The following is a 17,325-nucleotide window of genomic DNA, read 5'->3' as shown; positions in this document are numbered from 1 at the left end:
ATGGCCGTCCGTCCTTAGGGGCATTAACAAAGGAAGCTGCGCACACTGCAGTCGAACCCAGTGTCTTCTGCGTTGTGTGTTTGGGTTGTTTCTCTGACGGGCCGATTTGCCCAGTCATCGCAGCCATGTTAACCACCGTGACATGTTAAATAGTGCTCACACTGTTTGCTGGCCGAGTCTGATTTGGATTGTGATCAAACAGGTGATGCATCATTCGATGTCGTCGAGCGAGCAGATTTCGTCGAGCAACAAGCACAGCAGCAGCAGCCAGCTCCAATCGTCCAGCTCCAAGATGAGCACCCAGGAATTGACTTCCAGTTTGTCCGAGCTCAAGTCCAACATGACCGAGATGAAGTCTAGTTTGTCCTCCCACCTGGTGGCCGCCGCAGCCGCAGCAGCCGCCCAATCTTCAGCCGCCTCCAAATTCCCTTCCGCCGGACTCCTTCAGGGTAAGACAAATTCACAATTGAAAAATTCCGGTGATTTTTAAAAAATTCAAATTTCCCGCTCTGCTCTGTTCTGCCTCAGGTTCGCTGGAAGGATTGAACATGGTCAGTGGCGATGGCTCTGAATTGGCCATCGTCGACGTGGACCACGATTTCTCGGTCAATCCGGCCGGATGTCTGGCCACCCTCAACAACAACAACATCAACAACTCGAATAGCAACGCCAACGGCGGCGGTGGCAAATCTTCCGAGATGAAATTCGAGCAGACGCGAGTCGCCTCCGCCACGTCGACCAAGATCACGCACGGCGACGGCTACAGCAGCGAGGAGGCGACGGCCAACGCCTCGCACAGCCGACGCCTTCAGGCCGACGGGCTCCACTACGAGGAGTCGGGCCAAGCGGCGGCCATGAAAGCCCGGCTCGAGATGGACGGCGTCACAGCCGAGAAAGCCGCAGCAGTCAAACAGGTCCGTCTCCGACCGCGTCCCAACCATTTTGTCGTTTGACATTTTTTTGATTGCGGTCGCCGAATGGAAGTCCGGAATTCCGCATTTTTCCAATGTCCGGTTTCATTTCTGGCGGGGGAAAATTCACACGCGATAACGCCCTAGGGTTATGTACATCCTCTCGTTCCGGAATTCCGGCACAGCGGCTTTGAAAGTGAACCAGTTTTCAAGTCCAGTCGCTTTATAGAAAAGTTGAAATTTTATTTGGGGTGTGCCCAACTCTGCGCCGTTATCTTTGCATCCTCACTTGATGTCGCTTGATCCGAGGTCAAACTGCGATGGAAATAGATGGCCAAAATGGATGGGGGACCGTCTCTTTAACACGGATTCCACGCTCCAGCTGTTGTTGTTGGGCATTTTTGCTTTCCCCTACGCTTTATTTTATTTTTCCTTTTTTTTAATTATTTTTTCCGCATCGAAGAGAAAACACGTCTAGAGCAGCACCGGTGCTGTGCTGTGTGTTCTGGTGCCAATCAGGTCTAGGCCGATTCTTTTCATCTCGTTCAGCTCGCCCGGCTCGAGAGAGAAGCCCTTGAAGGACAGCCAAGATCATCAAATGACTTGCGTGCGCAGCCACCACCACACACCACACACACAAGACGGGCCAGACTCACTCGGGCAACACACACAATCCGCCATTTTATGCGTAGAGCTTCATTTTTATTTTATTTTTATTTTTTCTGATTCGTTGGTAGTCCGGAGAGAAGATCGCACGTGACGAATTGAGAGAGAGGGGAAAGGGGAAGGAGGGGACTGGCTAAGGGCGGGGTGCTCATTTCGATTTTTCTCGTTTCACGTTTTTGTTTTGCAGTTTTTTATTTTTATTTGGTTGAGTTATTTATAGGTTTTTGACATTCTTCAAGGTGGGAGGTGCGGAGATGTTGGCCGGTTTAAAAATAGAAACAATTTTTGTCCGTTTGTTCGGGACAGGGAGAGAAAAAAATCAAATAAGAATCACACACACACACACGTACATATAAGAGGCTTAGAGTTGGTCGAGGTCATGGGACACCCGCTCAAATTTGCATCTTTTCTACGCACACCCCAGACTCGCTCCGATTGGCGGGCACGTCGGTTGTGTCTGTTGTGTTTCATCATTGTGCCGAAATATTTCCAGTTGTTTGCATCCGACTATCTCGCCTTATCTACAGTAGTACAGTGCGGGCAAAGTGTACTAGATTTTGCTTTTTATCTGATCTAAGAAAAAAGGGGAATTTTAAAAAAATCCGCGCATTCCGGAAGATGAGGAAAATCAAAAATTCATTTTGACACATTCCCTCCCCTCTCCAACTAAATAAGTTGTTTTGATTTGACAAGTTTTTTTTTCCATGTAAATGTGGGCGGTTATAACAGAAAAAAGTCAAATTAAAAAAAAACACCCTCAGGATAAGTTGGGTGAAAGAGGAGGCGAAGGATGAACCTTTTTTTTATTATCTCGACCAAATTTCGGAGCAAAACAGTGGTGGCGGCAGCAGCACTTTCACCTTGACGCGGATGCGTATGCTATCTGTGGCGCGTAGTAGCATGTCCGGGCAAGGTTTTTTCTTCTTCCCTACTCCCAGTCGCATTTCAGTGTAGGGCCAGGACTAGACTCGCAGCAGCAGCAGCTCTATGGGTGTGTGTGTGTGTGTGTGTGGTTCGAAGGGGAAATCCGTGAGAAAGTGTGGTAGTATAGTAAATTATTCTACGCACACAGGTTCTCTCTCTAGCCATGCCATGAGATACTACCGGGTTGTACTAGCAGCCGAAGGTTTCATTCAGACGCCGACAGCCGGGCCGAGTAGACGTCGTCGTCGTCTATGACTCGATTAAAGTCTCTTATCTTGCCTTTCCGTCCGTGCAGCGTGAGTCACCGCCAGCGTAAAGTGTGCGGTCGATTTACGAATCGTAGGAAAAAGAAATATTACTATTATTTTCAAACTGTGCTTCTTTTGGTGTGTGAGTCTGTGTGGTTCGTGTCGCCTAGAGGAAGCAGCTCTCTCTCCATCTCGTCGTGTGTCTCTTGTTTGGTGCCTTTTCAATAGAGAGAGGGGGGAAAAGGGGAATTTTTTATTATAAAATCTGGAACCAATTGTTTGATTATCTACTCGATAAAGTTGGGGTTTTTTTTTCTCTTCTTTCACCCGGATCTTCTCCTGTGATTTGTTGGTCGAAGAGAAAAGGAGTTTTGGTTGTGCCCGTGTGCCGGCGTGTGTGTGTTTCTGGGTGAATAACATGGTGGTGGCCACTTTTGGGCAATGTCCGCGCTGTCACGAACGGCGGACGGCCAAAGCCAATGCGTTGAAATTCCTCTGTCTGCTGGAATACGAGGGCAAGGTCATCTTCTTCCGGCCAGTGGTACATACACATTGTTACTTAACTACTTAATTATTGTGTGTGTGTGTGTGTGTTTCGATGAACGAATCAAACATTCGCCGACAACTGGTTTTTCCTTTCTTCGCCATTTTGTTTTTGCCTTTGAATTGTTATTTGTTGTTTTAAATAAAATGACGTGTCTCATTTTTCTGCCATTGTCTGGTTACAACAGGAGCAGAGATCGTTAAAGGCCGGCGACGTGAGTCAACAAGAAAGTAGGACGACGGCAGCTGCTAGCATGAAACTAACGACAGACAATTTCAGCGCCGAAAAGGTCAGTTTTCATCATCCTTTCCATTTTTTCCCTGTTCTGTTATCCTTCCCGACACTTTCATTTGACAGTTGCATCAGAAATTGGATTGAAACTAATATTTTCGTATTTGCCGCCATTCAGGTTGCCATGGCGACCCAGCAGCAGAAGCAAACGGTGACTTCTTCGGGCCGCTTCAACCAAGAGCGTCACGCGGCGGCCGCCTCCCAGTCCAAGTTGACGATCAACGCCAAATCGGTCAGGAAGGAGCTGTCGGTCGTTTCCTCATCTCAGGTGAGTCGCGCCGGAACCGATTGGCTTCTGCCGAAATGATAACAGTTAATCAGTGACGTGTTGTTTATTTACCTTTTTTGGATAATCAGATGAACGGAACCCTGGTATCGCTAGAGGATGCCGATCTGATGTCATCGCTGCCTTCGCTTGACGACCTGGACATCCTGGACTCGTCTTCCGATTTGGCCGACGTCGAGCAGGCCAAAACCAAATACACGGGCGTCATGTCGAGTTGCGTGGAGCGGCTCAAGGAGATGGCCAAGCGCAATAAGCAGAGCCACATGATGCCCGTCTACCTTGACCGGGTCAGCCAAATGGTCGGCAAGGCCTGGGCCGTGCCGGCCCCACACGGTCAGTCACTCGCCTCCTCCCTGTGCGACGTCCTGCGCCACGACGGCGGACTGGACGTCCTCATCAACAACTGCGTGGCCGACGACAGCAATCTCCAGCTGTCCAGCGCCCGCCTCCTCGAGCAGTGCCTCACCCAGGAGAACAGGGAATACGTCGTCGAGTGCGGACTCGATAAGGTAAATCGCCATTTCTCTCTCTTTCTCTCTCTCTCCTGTCAATCTCTGCATGGACGATTCGTCGCTGGCCTTAAGCTTTGGGACGGCCTTGAGACTTCATCCGGATTTTTTGTTGATATTTTTCCTATTTCTCTGAGGCGATCGACAGTCCTTGATGCCTGATGCATTGAGTTTATGCTAATTGGTTTTCCCTATTTATTATTTTTGCCCAGGTGGTGTCGGTGGCGTGCGGGTGCACCGAGTCGTCGGCCCAGGTGGACCAGTCGCGAGTGGGCACGGGTTTACTGGAGCACCTGTTCCAGCACAACGACGCGACGTGCAGCGAGGTGGTCAAGTTGGGAGGGCTGGACGCCGTCGTCCGCGAATGTCGCCGCTCGGACGTGGAGATCCTGCGCCACTGCGCCGGCGCCCTGGCCAACCTGTCGCTGTACGGCGGCGCCGAGAACCAGGAGGCCATGATCAAGCGCCAGGTGCCCATGTGGCTCTTCCCGCTGGCCTTCCACTCTGACGACAACATCAAATACTACGCCTGTCTGGCCATCGCCGTCCTGGTGGCCAACAAGGAAATCGAGGCGGCCGTTCTCCAGTCGGTGACGCTCAACCTGGTGGAGCCCTTCGTCTCGACCCACAATCCCTACGAGTTCGCCAACACGGTGGCGGCCACCTGGCAGCACCACGCCCGCCGGGGACTGGGCCAGTCGAAAAACTGGCTCAAGCGGCTCGTGCCCGTCTTGAATTCCAAGCGGGAGGAGGCCCGCAATTTGGCGGCCTTCCACTTTTGCATGGAGGCCGGAATCATTCAAAAGAGTCAGGGCAGCACGGACATTTTCAGCGAGATCGGAGCCATCGACTCGCTCAAGTCGGTCGCCTCGTCGCCCAACGCCATCGCCTCCAAGTACGCGGCCCAGACGCTGCGGCTCATCGGCGAGGAAGTGCCGCACAAGCTCAGCCAGCAGGTCCCGCTCTGGTCCAGCGAGGACGTCCGCGAGTGGGTCCGCCAAATTGGTTTCGACGACCACTGCGAAAGCTTCGCCGACGTCTGCAAGGTCGACGGCGATCTTTTGCTCCAGCTGACAGAGGAGATGCTCCGCGACGACATTGGAATGCGCAATGCCATCCTGCGGAAGCGTTTCATGCGTGAGCTGGCCATTCTCAAGAAGATGGTGAGTTGAATCATTGATTAGAAATTTCCATTCAATTTCATTTCTAAATTAATTTTCCTCTTTTTAATCATTTCAGGCGGATTACAGCAGCTGTGACAAATCGAGTTTGAACGATTTCTTGCAGACGCTGGACCCGGCGTTTTGCGCCTACACTTACTCGATGCTCAACTCTGGCGTGGATAAGAAGAGCCTCCGACTCTTGTCCGAGGAGCAGCTCTTGACGGAATGCGGAATCATCAATTCCATCCACCGGCAGCGCATCTTTGACGCCATCCGCGGAGAGAACGGCATCTACGATTACCTGGACAACAAGCCGCTGGATGCCTTCATCAGTTACCGACGATCCACTGGATCCCAACTGGCCAGTCTACTTAAAGGTAATGAAGCAATCAAGTTAAAGAATTCTGAACGGAAACTGTCGACCGCTATAACGTTTGATTTATTTATTCCACCTTGTGTGCAGTCCACCTCCAGCTGAGGAACTTTACCGTCTTCATCGACGTCGAGCGCCTGGAGGCCGGCAAATTCGACAACAATCTTTTGCAGTCCATCAGTCAGGCTAAATATTTCCTTTTGGTGCTGACGCCCAACGCGCTGGATCGCTGCCTGGGCGACGACGAGCGGAAGGATTGGGTCCACAGAGAAATCGTGGCCGCATTGGAATCCAACTGCAAAATCATCCCCATCATCGACAACTTCCAGTGGCCGTTGCCCGAAGATCTGCCCGAAGACATGCGGGCCGTCTGCTACTTTAACGGCGTCCGATGGGTCCACGACTACCAGGTACGTTGCAAACACAACCGCCGACCTTTCAAACCTAATTGGTTATTTCATTTTCCTATTTTCATCAATGACTTAACAGGACGCATGCGTGGACAAACTGGACAAATTTATGCGCGGCGACGCTTACGGCAAATTTGACCACGTCCACGGTAGACGACCGCAAGACGGAGTCCTGACTCCGTCGTACACCCCCGGTTCGGCGTCGATCCTCCAGCCCGGAGCCACGATGCTGAGTCGCAACTGCAACAACAACGGCAACGGCGTCCAGCCAGTGCCGCCCTCATACCAAAGGCAAGGAAGCAACGAGAGCGGCAAAGGCTCTTACTCATCCGATAAGGAAATGGGCGGCATCGGGAGTAATGGATTCTGCAATGGTGTCGGTGTCGGAGGTGGCGGAGGAGCTATATCGGTAGCTAACCCGGTAGCTCTTCACAGGTACCTATCATGTGCGTCACGGCTTCTCTTTCTCTGGTCTTTCGTCCATTCTCTTTTTTTTTTTTTAATTATTATTATTCGATTTTATTATTCCTCGCTTTGATTTCACACACACTTCCATTTTCCAAAAATTTTTCCTTTTTGTTACACACGTATACGTCTGGTATGTCGTTTTCTCTCTGGGTCTTTAATTTTTCTCTTCTCAATCCATCCGCAGTTTCTATTTGGGGTCCTTTTTTTTCATTTCTGTTGCGGCATTCTTGTTGAACTGACGATTCAATCTATTTTTATTGTTTCATCGTTGCACTTTGGGGATTCTGTTGCTTATTTATTTATTCATAAAAAAAACAAAAAAACATTTACCTAGGATTAAAGATATACAACATTTAGTTAATTTGTATGGCCGGTGTCTAAATGGGTTGATTGAATTTTTTGGTGTTTGTGTTTATTTTTTCGGTCGATGCAGAAATCTCAGAGCTGTGTCACCCAGTTGCGCTCAACGTAGTCCCAGTCCCAGTCGCTCATCTCTCCAGCAGCAGCAACAGCAAGGCCAGTGGCAGAAGCGTCTACTGTTGAGGGGCTCAGCCGGAGAGCGTGCTGCCAGTCCGTCTCGTTCCATCTCTCCTCGTCCCATTCCCATCAGTCCGCTGGTTCAGCGCCGAATCTCTGCGGGCCAACATTTGCCGGTGCCTTTCTTCAACCAGGCTCGCAACGGATGGGTGACGCCCATCGGTTCCCTGCCTGGAGGTGTTCCAAGGTCTCGCAGCCTGGACACTGGCCTTTGCCACGAAGCCAAGTTGGATCTAGATCACAACCTTCCGTCGCGAATCAACGAAGTCGTCATTCCGGATACCAGCGACTCGGAGGAGCAGGACGAGGTCCTGGAGTCGCCACCAGTGAGTCGGGTCGAGCCGCCCATTCGACCCAACACTTTGTTCACCAAGTCGCCGTCCCCGCCGATGGTGGTCGTTCAACAGCCCAGCCCGACGACGGAGCGGCCCAGCCGCCGGGATCGGACGCCAGTGGTCCGGACGAAATCCAAAGCGTCTCAGATCATTGTGGCGGCCATCAATCAGGCGGGAGCGACGCGCAAAGCCACTCGACGATCCATCGCCGGCGACGACGAGACCTCGGAACCCACGACGCCAACCGGATCTGCCAAATTCGTTGATCGCTGCGTCACCAAAATGAAAACTTTGATCAACAAGTGAATCTTAACCAAAAAACACTCGAGTGAAAATCCTTATTGAAATAAATTAATGCAAGTGTGGGAAAACAGGAGAACAATTGTGGGTGACTTTCAGAAAGTTCGTTAGTGCAACCAGTTCCGTGTCTCTTGGTTCTGTTTGCACGAGCCAAATGATTGATTATCATTGGGGCAGCTCTTACCTCTGTACCACACGCACTTCCCAAACGCACCAGTGATTTTTTTTTTTCTTTTTTTCGATTTGTTCTTTCTGCATCACGTGCTCTCGGTTGTCTTTTGTTTTTCTTTCTATTCTCTGTGTGTGTGATTGTGTCATATTTCGTTTTCTTTCTTTCCTTTTTTTTTCTCTCTCTCTCTCTGAAAATTTAATTTCGAATTAAAATTGGTCATGTGTCCGACCCAAATGTATTTGTTTTTGGCGGACGGCTGGATGTAGGAAAAGAGACAAGGTTGTGGGGAGGAAGTAAAACAACAACACAGTTGAACATTTTGAAAGAATTATATCGTGTCGTCCTTCATGTTTCTTTAATTTATTTGCCTGTTGCATTATGACGTGTGTGCCTTGTGTTTATGTGTCGATGATAATCACGTGCCTTTGCGTATATACTTTTGCGCCCGCTGTGAGCTGGGGCCATACATTTGATTAATAACTCCTTTCGCCGCTGCCACTGCACCCCACGCATATACATAAATATATATAAAGTATATATATATGATTTGATGATTATACAAGAAAGTGCAGCTCGCTGTATGAATACATTTTCTCCGTTTGGTTGTTGTTTATTCAATCGTTACTTCTCCTTTCCTGATGCCATCGTGATGAAAACAGAAATACACGTTTATTTACTATGCAAACGGAAATTCCGCATCGTTCCATATTAACGGACTATATTTAGTAGGGACGATCCTGTCCTCTAACAGAACTTGTCCCGATTCAGTCACCGCACGTTTTCCATTATATGCTGGCTGAATCAGTGTTTAATTACTAGGCTTTATTCAAGATTTATCTACTAAATTCGAAAGAGTGAGCAAACATAGACTTTCGCTATTTAGGCTTCCAGCTAACTGTTGCGATTTCCGAAGCCAAACTCAGCAACCAAACTGAAATCAATTACCTCGAACATTTTCCAACGCTATAATCGAGTGTTGGAACTACTAAAAAATACTTCTGGATTGTTTACCTAATTTGCTCGACACCGTGCCAAATGTGTAAAAAAATGTTAAAACTTATTTTGAAAACTGTTGATACGAAATTTTGTACGGATGAAGACATGGATGTCACACATTACAAGGCTAGGTGAAATAAAGCATGGGTTTAGGACCGAAATGAAGCGAATCACATTTTTAACTGTTTAAAGGATGAGAGAAAAAAAAAAGAGAGATCAATTTCCTGGTTCAGTAGTGATAACCAAAAAACTGCTGTTCTCCGATTAACGTTGGGGTAGTTGGCTGGTAATTAGATTGAACTCCGGAGGAAACAGCTCTGCGGCACGAGGGTACATAAATTCATACGATTGGCGGATGGTGACGTCGGACACTCCAGTAATATCACCTATCTCTTTCTTTGTCAATTTATTTTCTGAGGCGTGGGAAGCCATGTAGATGGCGGCTGCAGTAACTGATATTGATGAACGTCCAGGAACGACATCAAGCTCCACTGCTTTGCGTCCAATATGCGATGCCGCTCGTTGGACCATGGCAGGCAATCCTAAAATTAAATTGATGGGTTAAAATTATTAACAAATTATTAAATTAACGGTAACTTTTCTTAATTGCATACCAAGATTTGAGCAGAAACGTGGCATAAAATCGACTGAAGTTTCTAATGCTTTGAGAATGAGTTTGTAACATCTTACAAATTTTTTCTTGTCTATCTTGATGACGGCGAAAAATTCCTTGAAAGTCCGTTGGACACCTTCTTGCCTTTGGAAACCAAAGAAAAATAAATAAATAAAATACAAAATTTCATTGTAACAGTACCAAAATAGTTGAGTATTACACACCTGCAAGCTATGTATAGGCAGGCTGATGCACTAGCATCAGTGCTGTGTCCTTTTAAGTTCTTGCAATCATAAACATTCTTGAAAAGACAATTTGCTCTGTCAACAACGGTTCTCGATAAGTTGATACGATCAGCCATGTTGCTTATTTCTTTATAAGCATTGACAAGAGTTTGGTCTGAGCTCCTCATCTGAATAAAAATACAGTTGAAGAAGTTAGGTTTAAAAATGATAGATTTTACAAACAAAACTTTAGCAAATTAAATTACTTGACAGTTTTTGAATGCTGCTCCAAAATCTACGAAAACATCGAAATCATTGGGCCCAAACATTGTTGAAAGATTTGTCCCGTCCAGTAGAGTGTTTTCTGCCTCACCAATTTGTGAAGGATCTGCATAAGCTGCTTCATAATTGAATGTTCGCCATTCTGAGCCGACATAATCCACTCTAGAGAAGGCAGAATAAAAACATTAGCCAGGAAAAGTACTTATTCAACCCAGAATAGCTATTCCAATAACCTGTCTTCAACAACTAAACCACATTCTGAGCAAATTCGGTCGCTGGAACGATAATCATAAATCAAGGGGTAATGGGGATGAGAAGGGCAAATCCCAATCCGAAAACCACCTCCTAATGACATTATTCCTAACCAAATACTTTAATTCGCTATTCGTAGAAAGTTAGTACGAACGTCGAACAGTAACAGGCAAAGTTCTCATCAGTATGAATGAGTGCTTCTGATGGACTGCTGTGGTCACGTGTGTAGGTGTGTGTAAACCATGGCCTACTATAGTCACGGCCCATCATCGTACGCTTCTGTGTGGGACCAATTTTGGGTTCCCTGCCCCTTTCCTGTTGCCATAGTACATAGCCAGAGGGTCGTAAGTATCGGTTTTTGTTCCACGTTTCCGCAGATTCTGTCTGGCTTGCATAGTGCTATGGTCAGAGTCGATTGAAATCAAGCGATTGACAGTTTAGTGGTTAAAGCGGTGTATCCCCACTAGAGTGGTATTAGGTTCAAATCTATGCAAGTAGTAATCAATTTTTCATTATTTTTCCTTGTTTTTTCTTTATTTTTAAAGCGAATTAGATGGAATGCCTAGATTGTGTAAAAAATGCGAGTTTTTTCACATTATTTTCAACAAAATCTGAATTTGCTTTTTTTTCTAAGTCCTTGCCAAAGAAAACAAATTCAGATTTTGTTTTAAAAAATGTGAAAAAACTCGCATTTTTTACACAATCTAGGCATTCCATCTAATTTGCTTTAAAAATATAGAAAAAACAAGGAAAAATTATGAAAATTGATTATGACTTGCATAGATTTGAACCTTACACTTCTCTCGTGGAAATCCACCGCTATACCCACTCGACTGTCAATCGCTTGCTTTCTATCGACTCTGACCATAGCACTATGCAAGCCAGACACAGAATCTGCGGAAACGTGGAACAAAAACCGATACTTACGACCCTCTGGCTATGTACTATGGCAACAGGAAAGGGGCAGGGAACCCAAAATTGGTCCCACACAGAAGCGTACGATGATGGGCCGTGACTATAGTAGGCCATGGTGTAAACAATGCTTTTGCTAAAGCTGCACTAAAATACTAGCGCAAACGTTTTTTTCAATTTTGCAATTTTTATAATATTTGAATATCTTCATTATTTATATTAGGTAGCAGATTTAAACTTCTGAAATTCAAAAATTTTAATTAGCTTCTTTTTGGTTGATTTTTATTAATACTGTTTTTAATACCCTCCGAATCTATAATATATTTGGCAACATCACAGTTGCGGTGTCTGTTGTAAGTTCCATTGGTTCCAACATCCTGTTCGGTAAAAATTTCCTTTATCGTGTAAGTTACACGTGTTTAATATTAGTCGTACTTCAATTTAAAGATCTCGTAGACTGTAGAAAGAAGCCAAAAAATGGTTAAAGAACAGTATCGTGACACTGATGTGATTAGAAAAATGTAAGTTTCTTTTCCTCAAAATTCTTTAAAGTTAATGACTTAATACTTGATCACTATATTAATTCACATTAATCACATTAATAGAGCCAAAGTAAGCTTTGGAATCGAGAGCCCACAACAGATACAACAGCAATCCCACATTCAAGTAGTGGCCAAAGAACTGTATAATCGAGATTCTTCTAGAACACCTGTGCAACATGGAATGCTGGACAGGAGAATGGTAAGCAATTATTTTAAAATTAATGACATTGCGCTGAAATCCTTCAATACATGTTTTTTTTTTAATTTTCAGGGGATGAGTGTAAAAGACGCACTTTGTGGGACGTGCGGAAAAGGGCTTGATGAATGTGTAGGCCATTTTGGTTACATTGATTTGGAGCTTCCAGTTTTCCACGTTGGATATTTCAAGGCTACTATAACTGTCTTGCAAACAATATGCAAAACATGCTCTCATGCGCTGCTAAATGAGAAGATGAGAAACATTTATCGAGCTAAGCTAAGGAAACCAAATTTACCCTATCTTACTAAGAAAGCACTGAGGAAGCAAATTCAAGAAGTGTGCAAAAAAGTAACAAGGTGCCCCCATTGTAATGATATCAATGGTGTGGTAAAAAAGTGTGGAATGTTGAAGATATCCCATGAAAAATTTAGAAGTGTCAAAAAAGATAATACCATCATTAAAGCAGAATTGGTTGCCTACGATAATGCTGTTCAGTTCAACAAGGAGATTGAACCAATGTTGTCATGTGGCTTGATCAAAATGTTGAATCCAATTGAAGTACTACACCTGTTTGAGAGAATTCCAGATGAAGATGTCCAGTTTTTACTGATGAATCCACAACATGGACACCCAAAGGACATGATTCTCACCCGTGTTCCAGTCCCTCCTGTTTGCATTCGACCTTCTGTAGTGTCTGATTTGAAATCGGGAACAAACGAGGATGATTTGACAATGAAACTTACAGAAATTGTCTTCCTAAATGACGTTATTGTCAAGCACCGCCTCATCGGTGCAAATAGTTCATTGATTCTAGAAGCTTGGGATTTTCTGCAACTGCAATCTGCACTTTACATCAACGGTGAATTATCTGGAATTCCTTTGAATATGCAGCCCAAAAAATCATCTCGAGGTATAATTCAACGCTTAAAAGGAAAACAAGGGCGATTTCGTGGAAATCTTTCTGGGAAGCGTGTCGATTTTTCCGGAAGAACAGTCATTTCACCTGACCCGAATTTGCGGATTGATCAAGTTGGCGTTCCGGAATTAGTTGCGAAAATTCTGACTTTCCCTACTCGTGTCAATGAAGCTAATATCGAATTAATGAGAAAATTAGTAAGAAACGGAGCAGACGTTCATCCTGGCGCCACTTACCTACAGGAAAAAAGTTCAGGCATTAGAAAGTTCCTGAAGTACGGAAATCGCGAAAACCTTGCAAGAAACCTGAAGGTAATTTTTTTTTTTTTTTTTAAATTCGTGTTACTCATAATGGCAACAAATATTTTCCTTCAGCTCGGCGATTTGATTGAAAGACATATGATGGACGAAGATATCGTCTTGTTCAACCGTCAGCCGTCGTTGCATAAACTTTCCATTATGTGTCACCGAGCCAAGATTTTGCCGCACCGCACTTTCCGCTTCAATGAATGCGTCTGTACACCCTACAATGCGGATTTTGACGGTGACGAGATGAATCTCCATCTTCCGCAAACAGAAGAAGCTCGCGCTGAAGCCTGGATCCTAATGGGAAATAAATATAATTTAGTGACTCCGCGTAACGGCGAATTATTGATAGCAGCTATTCAGGTAATAATTTACTCAATCAGTGGTGTATAGATGATTGGTGTAATTTAAATTGATAATAGGATTTCATAACTGGAGCTTACTTGCTGACATTAAAAGATGCTTTCTTCGATCGAGCCAAGACTTGCCAAATGGTTGCATCCATGCTTGCAGGCACGTTTCTCTAATTTCTTTCATTTTTCATTACTTAAATCAACTTGCCTTTTTAATAGGTGACGAGGTAAACATGGTCATTAAACTTCCGCCTCCGTGTATCCAAAAACCCGCAGCCCTATGGTCAGGAAAACAGATTTTCAGTTTGATTCTTCGTCCTAATCCTGGAGATCGCATTAAAGTTAACCTGAGAACCAAAGGAAAAGAGTATTCAAAGAAGAACGAAGAGTTTTGCGTCAATGACGGGTTTCTGTTGGTCCGTAATTCTGAGGTGTTAGCAGGATGCGTTGACAAATCTACCATTGGATCTGGTTCAAAAATCAACATTTTTTACGTACTTCTTCGCGACTACGGAGAGGATTTTGCTATTCAGGCAATGTGGAAACTTTGCCGGGTAGCTTCTTATTATATGATGAACCGAGGATTCTCTATCGGCATTGGCGATGTAACCCCTGGTAATCATTATATATTTTATTTATTCAATTTTTTGTGTTTCGTAACATTCCTTCGATATTTTACTTAGGTAAAACTTTGCTGAAAGAAAAACAAATACTGTTGGACTCTGGTTATTCCAAGTGCGACGAATACATTCGTTTACTCACTATCGGTCAATTACCTTGCCTTCCGGGATGCAATGAAGAGGAATCTTTGGAATCGAAAATCTTGAAAGGTTTGATAAATAGTAATCAGTACTGAATTAATACTTCAAATAATATGTTAACATTTTGTTTATTACTCGTGGAACACAGAACTTTCTGGAATTCGTGACCAGGCCGGAGAAGTGTGTAAAAAGGAGCTGCATCCGAGCAATAGCCCATTGGTCATGTCCAAAAGTGGTTCAAAAGGATCATACATCAACATTTCTCAGATGATTGCCTGTGTAGGACAACAAGCTTTAAACGGCAAACGAGTGCCCAATGGTTTTGAAGACCGTAGTTTGCCTCACTTTAAGCGACATTCGAAAATCCCGGCAGCAAAAGGTTTTGTCTCCAACAGCTTTTACTCCGGACTGACTCCCACAGAATTTTTCTTCCACACAATGGGTGGGCGTGAAGGATTGGTAGATACAGCCGTAAAAACAGCTGAGACTGGGTAGGTTATTCGAAATTGGCACTAAATGACTTTAATGATGTTATTAATTTTGTATTTTTCCAAAGGTATATGCAACGACGACTAGTAAAATCCCTGGAAGACCTTTGTTGCCAATACGATTCGACTGTGAGGAACTCCGCTGGTGAGATTATCCAGTTCGTTTATGGAGGTGATGGGCTAGATCCTACTTACATGGAAGCCAAAGATCGCCCCGTTGATTTCCAACGAGCTCTTGACCATATCAAAGCTGCTTCCCCTTATCCGGATGAAGATCCTTTGGATGATATTGAACTGCAGCAAGCTTTCAACACGATTATGGACACGGATTCGTTTAAAACACTTGGAATCGATTTTAAGCATGAACTCAGGTTACTTTGCACTTCAAATAATCATTTATAGCGGTGGTTCTTCTAACGTCATTAAAATAGAGTTTTTCTCGAGAGCCAAGTCAAACGGATTAAGTCGGTGCGAGAGATTTACAAAATGGAAGGTCGATCATTACATCCAGTGGAAAAACACCTGGAGCGGATAACCGTTGGTCAGTTGGTAGAGTTCTGTGACTTTTCGAAGGAAAAGTACGAAAAGGCTAAAATTGAGCCAGGTGAAAATTTGAAATTTGTTTCCCCCCTTAGAAGAAAGAATTAAAAATCATTTGTCGCAGGTACCGCCGTTGGAGCACTCTGCGCACAAAGTATTGGAGAACCGGGTACTCAAATGACGCTCAAGACCTTTCATTTTGCTGGTGTTGCTTCCATGAACATTACACAAGGAGTTCCAAGGTATGTTCAATTTTGTGCAATTTTTTGAATTACTGTGGTGGCAATAGATTCGTTAAATGGAATTATTTCAGGATTAAGGAAATTATTAATGCTTCAAAAGCAATCAGTACGCCAGTCATTTCTACTCAGCTTTTAAAAGATGATGACCCTGAGTATGCTCGACGAGTAAAAGGAAGGATAGAAAAGACCACACTGGGAGAAGTAAAAATGGAACATCTTAGGGTTTTAACTTCTTAAACAATTTTATTTTTATAGGTAACAGAATATTTCGAGGAAGTCTACTTACCCGATGATTGTTTCATGTTGATCAAATTGGACATGAATAGGATCCGATTGCTTAAATTGGAAGTGGACGCAAGTTCCATTCGATGGAGGTAACAATTCTCATCAATGAAATTCAGAGTTTAAATTTTTAGATTGAATTTGTTTTTGTTTGTTTTAATCATGTCAGCCTATGCACTGGCAAGCTTAAAATTAAACCGAATTTCGTTGTAGTCGTCAGTGAAACCATAATTACCGTCAAACCTGCTCCATCCGCGAAATCGTCGATGTATCACGTTATGCAACATCTCAAGGAAGAGTTGCCGAAAGTCGTCATTAAGGTGCGTCTTCTAATATCTTTTGAATTTTAAAACATAACTATTTCTTTTTTTTTTAGGGTTTGCCAACTGTCAGTCGAGCTGTCATCAATATTGATGATACGAGAAAGCCACCGAGATATTACCTACTTGTTGAAGGTGACAACATGCGGGAAGTGATGGCAACTTACGGCGTCCAAGGGTCCTCCACTACATCAAACAATATTTTGGAAGTTTACAGTACTTTGGGAATCGAAGCTGCCAAGTAAGTTATCCATTTTTTTTTTCTTAACAAAAGAAAGAAAGAAATAATTAATAAATAATTAACACAGAGCAACGATTGCAAAAGAAATTCAATTCACCATGGAAAGCCACGGCATGAGTGTCGATCGTCGTCACGTCGCCCTTCTTTCAGATCTGATGAGTTGTCGTGGTGAAATCTTGGGAATCACGAGAAACGGATTGGCTAAAATGAAAGAGTCAGTTTTGATGTTGGCCTCGGTAAGCATTGGAAGATATTTTGTTTATATTCCACGAATAACTCTTGTTTCTTGCTAGTTCGAAAGGACCTCAGATCATTTGTTTGATGCAGCATACTACGGCCAGGAAGATGAGGTTACTGGTGTAAGTGAATGCATCATCATGGGGATACCTATGTCGATCGGGACAGGAGCTTTTAAACTACTGTATAAAACAGGAAAGAAAGATCCACCAAAACCCGTGCCACTTATTTTTGACGTTCCAGAATATCACGTCCCTATGGTTTAGTGTTATACATAATCTGGATTCATGGAGTCGATGGCGTTAAACTTTAAGAAGTCGACATTTTTTTTTCTTACGTTGCTGTCGTTGTACGGTGTTTGCTTTTCGTTTGTTTTGTTTTGGTTCTTCAGCCTAAATATTACAGCAGAAATTTTTTTTGGGAACCTTTGCAATTTTTATCCTGTTTTTGGTTAATTTCGTAAAGAACTCTAGTTCTTCTCTC

At 44.2% G+C, this 17,325-nt stretch overlaps 3 protein-coding genes across 10 annotated transcripts in view; 2 read left to right on the top strand and 1 right to left on the bottom strand.

The window, feature by feature from the left end:
- LOC124310845 (NAD(+) hydrolase sarm1-like) overlaps positions 1–9,168 on the top strand; it is a 32,246-nt gene extending 23,078 nt beyond the window's left edge. For 4 of the 8 annotated variants that reach the window (XM_046774918.1, XM_046774917.1, XM_046774921.1 and 1 more), the window contains exons 3-12: positions 203–449; positions 529–914; positions 3,481–3,582; positions 3,703–3,852; positions 3,942–4,379; positions 4,592–5,542; positions 5,619–5,919; positions 6,006–6,325; positions 6,405–6,760; positions 7,227–8,750. In XM_046774918.1, coding sequence (XP_046630874.1) covers positions 203–449; positions 529–914; positions 3,481–3,582; positions 3,703–3,852; positions 3,942–4,379; positions 4,592–5,542; positions 5,619–5,919; positions 6,006–6,325; positions 6,405–6,760; positions 7,227–7,971 — 3,996 coding nt within the window. In that variant the 3' untranslated portion in view covers positions 7,972–8,750. Of the gene's footprint in view, positions 1–202; positions 450–528; positions 915–3,480; positions 3,583–3,702; positions 3,853–3,941; positions 4,380–4,591; positions 5,543–5,618; positions 5,920–6,005; positions 6,326–6,404; positions 6,772–7,226 lie in introns of all 8 variants that reach the window. The other 4 variants (XM_046774914.1, XM_046774916.1, XM_046774919.1 and 1 more) reach the window with 3 other exon arrangements.
- Positions 9,169–9,361: 193 nt separating this feature from the next.
- Positions 9,362–10,733, bottom strand: LOC124311321 (transcription initiation factor IIB-like). Its single transcript, XM_046775766.1, has 5 exons — positions 10,486–10,733; positions 10,237–10,414; positions 9,971–10,158; positions 9,748–9,890; positions 9,362–9,675 (listed from the first exon to the last, which is right to left on the bottom strand). Exons 1-5 carry the CDS (start codon positions 10,605–10,607, stop codon positions 9,398–9,400), a joined length of 909 nt encoding a protein of 302 aa, XP_046631722.1. The 5' UTR covers positions 10,608–10,733; the 3' UTR covers positions 9,362–9,397.
- Positions 10,734–11,762: 1,029 nt separating this feature from the next.
- Positions 11,763–17,266, top strand: LOC124310853 (DNA-directed RNA polymerase III subunit RPC1-like). Its single transcript, XM_046774936.1, has 17 exons — positions 11,763–11,937; positions 12,022–12,157; positions 12,230–13,384; positions 13,448–13,741; positions 13,801–13,891; positions 13,951–14,346; positions 14,415–14,561; positions 14,641–14,983; positions 15,049–15,351; positions 15,412–15,584; positions 15,645–15,762; positions 15,834–15,963; positions 16,018–16,136; positions 16,214–16,364; positions 16,421–16,605; positions 16,673–16,841; positions 16,899–17,266. Exons 1-17 carry the CDS (start codon positions 11,894–11,896, stop codon positions 17,106–17,108), a joined length of 4,164 nt encoding a protein of 1,387 aa, XP_046630892.1. The 5' UTR covers positions 11,763–11,893; the 3' UTR covers positions 17,109–17,266.
- The last annotated feature ends 59 nt before the right edge of the window (positions 17,267–17,325 follow it).

This window comes from Daphnia pulicaria, chromosome 8 (genome assembly GCF_021234035.1).
Source record: "Daphnia pulicaria isolate SC F1-1A chromosome 8, SC_F0-13Bv2, whole genome shotgun sequence".
NCBI classification, from domain to species: Eukaryota; Metazoa; Arthropoda; class Branchiopoda; order Diplostraca; family Daphniidae; genus Daphnia; species Daphnia pulicaria.
Note: the sequence above shows the minus strand (reverse complement) of the source record. Positions and strands in the feature narration are given on the sequence as shown.

Coding starts and splice junctions, on each gene's coding strand:
- LOC124310853 (XM_046774936.1), top strand. CDS start 11,894: ATGGTTAAAGAACAGTATCGTGACACTGATGTGATTAGAAAAAT. Junction 16,137..16,213: donor GCAAGTTCCATTCGATGGAG/GTAACAATTCTC, acceptor TAATCATGTCAG/CCTATGCACTGGCAAGCTTA. Junction 16,606..16,672: donor TTGGGAATCGAAGCTGCCAA/GTAAGTTATCCA, acceptor TAATTAACACAG/AGCAACGATTGCAAAAGAAA.
- LOC124311321 (XM_046775766.1), bottom strand. CDS start 10,607: ATGTCATTAGGAGGTGGTTTTCGGATTGGGATTTGCCCTTCTCATCCC. Junction 9,891..9,970: donor TGCCTATACATAGCTTGCAG/GTGTGTAATACT, acceptor TGGTTTCCAAAG/GCAAGAAGGTGTCCAACGGA. Junction 9,676..9,747: donor ACGTTTCTGCTCAAATCTTG/GTATGCAATTAA, acceptor ATTTAATTTTAG/GATTGCCTGCCATGGTCCAA.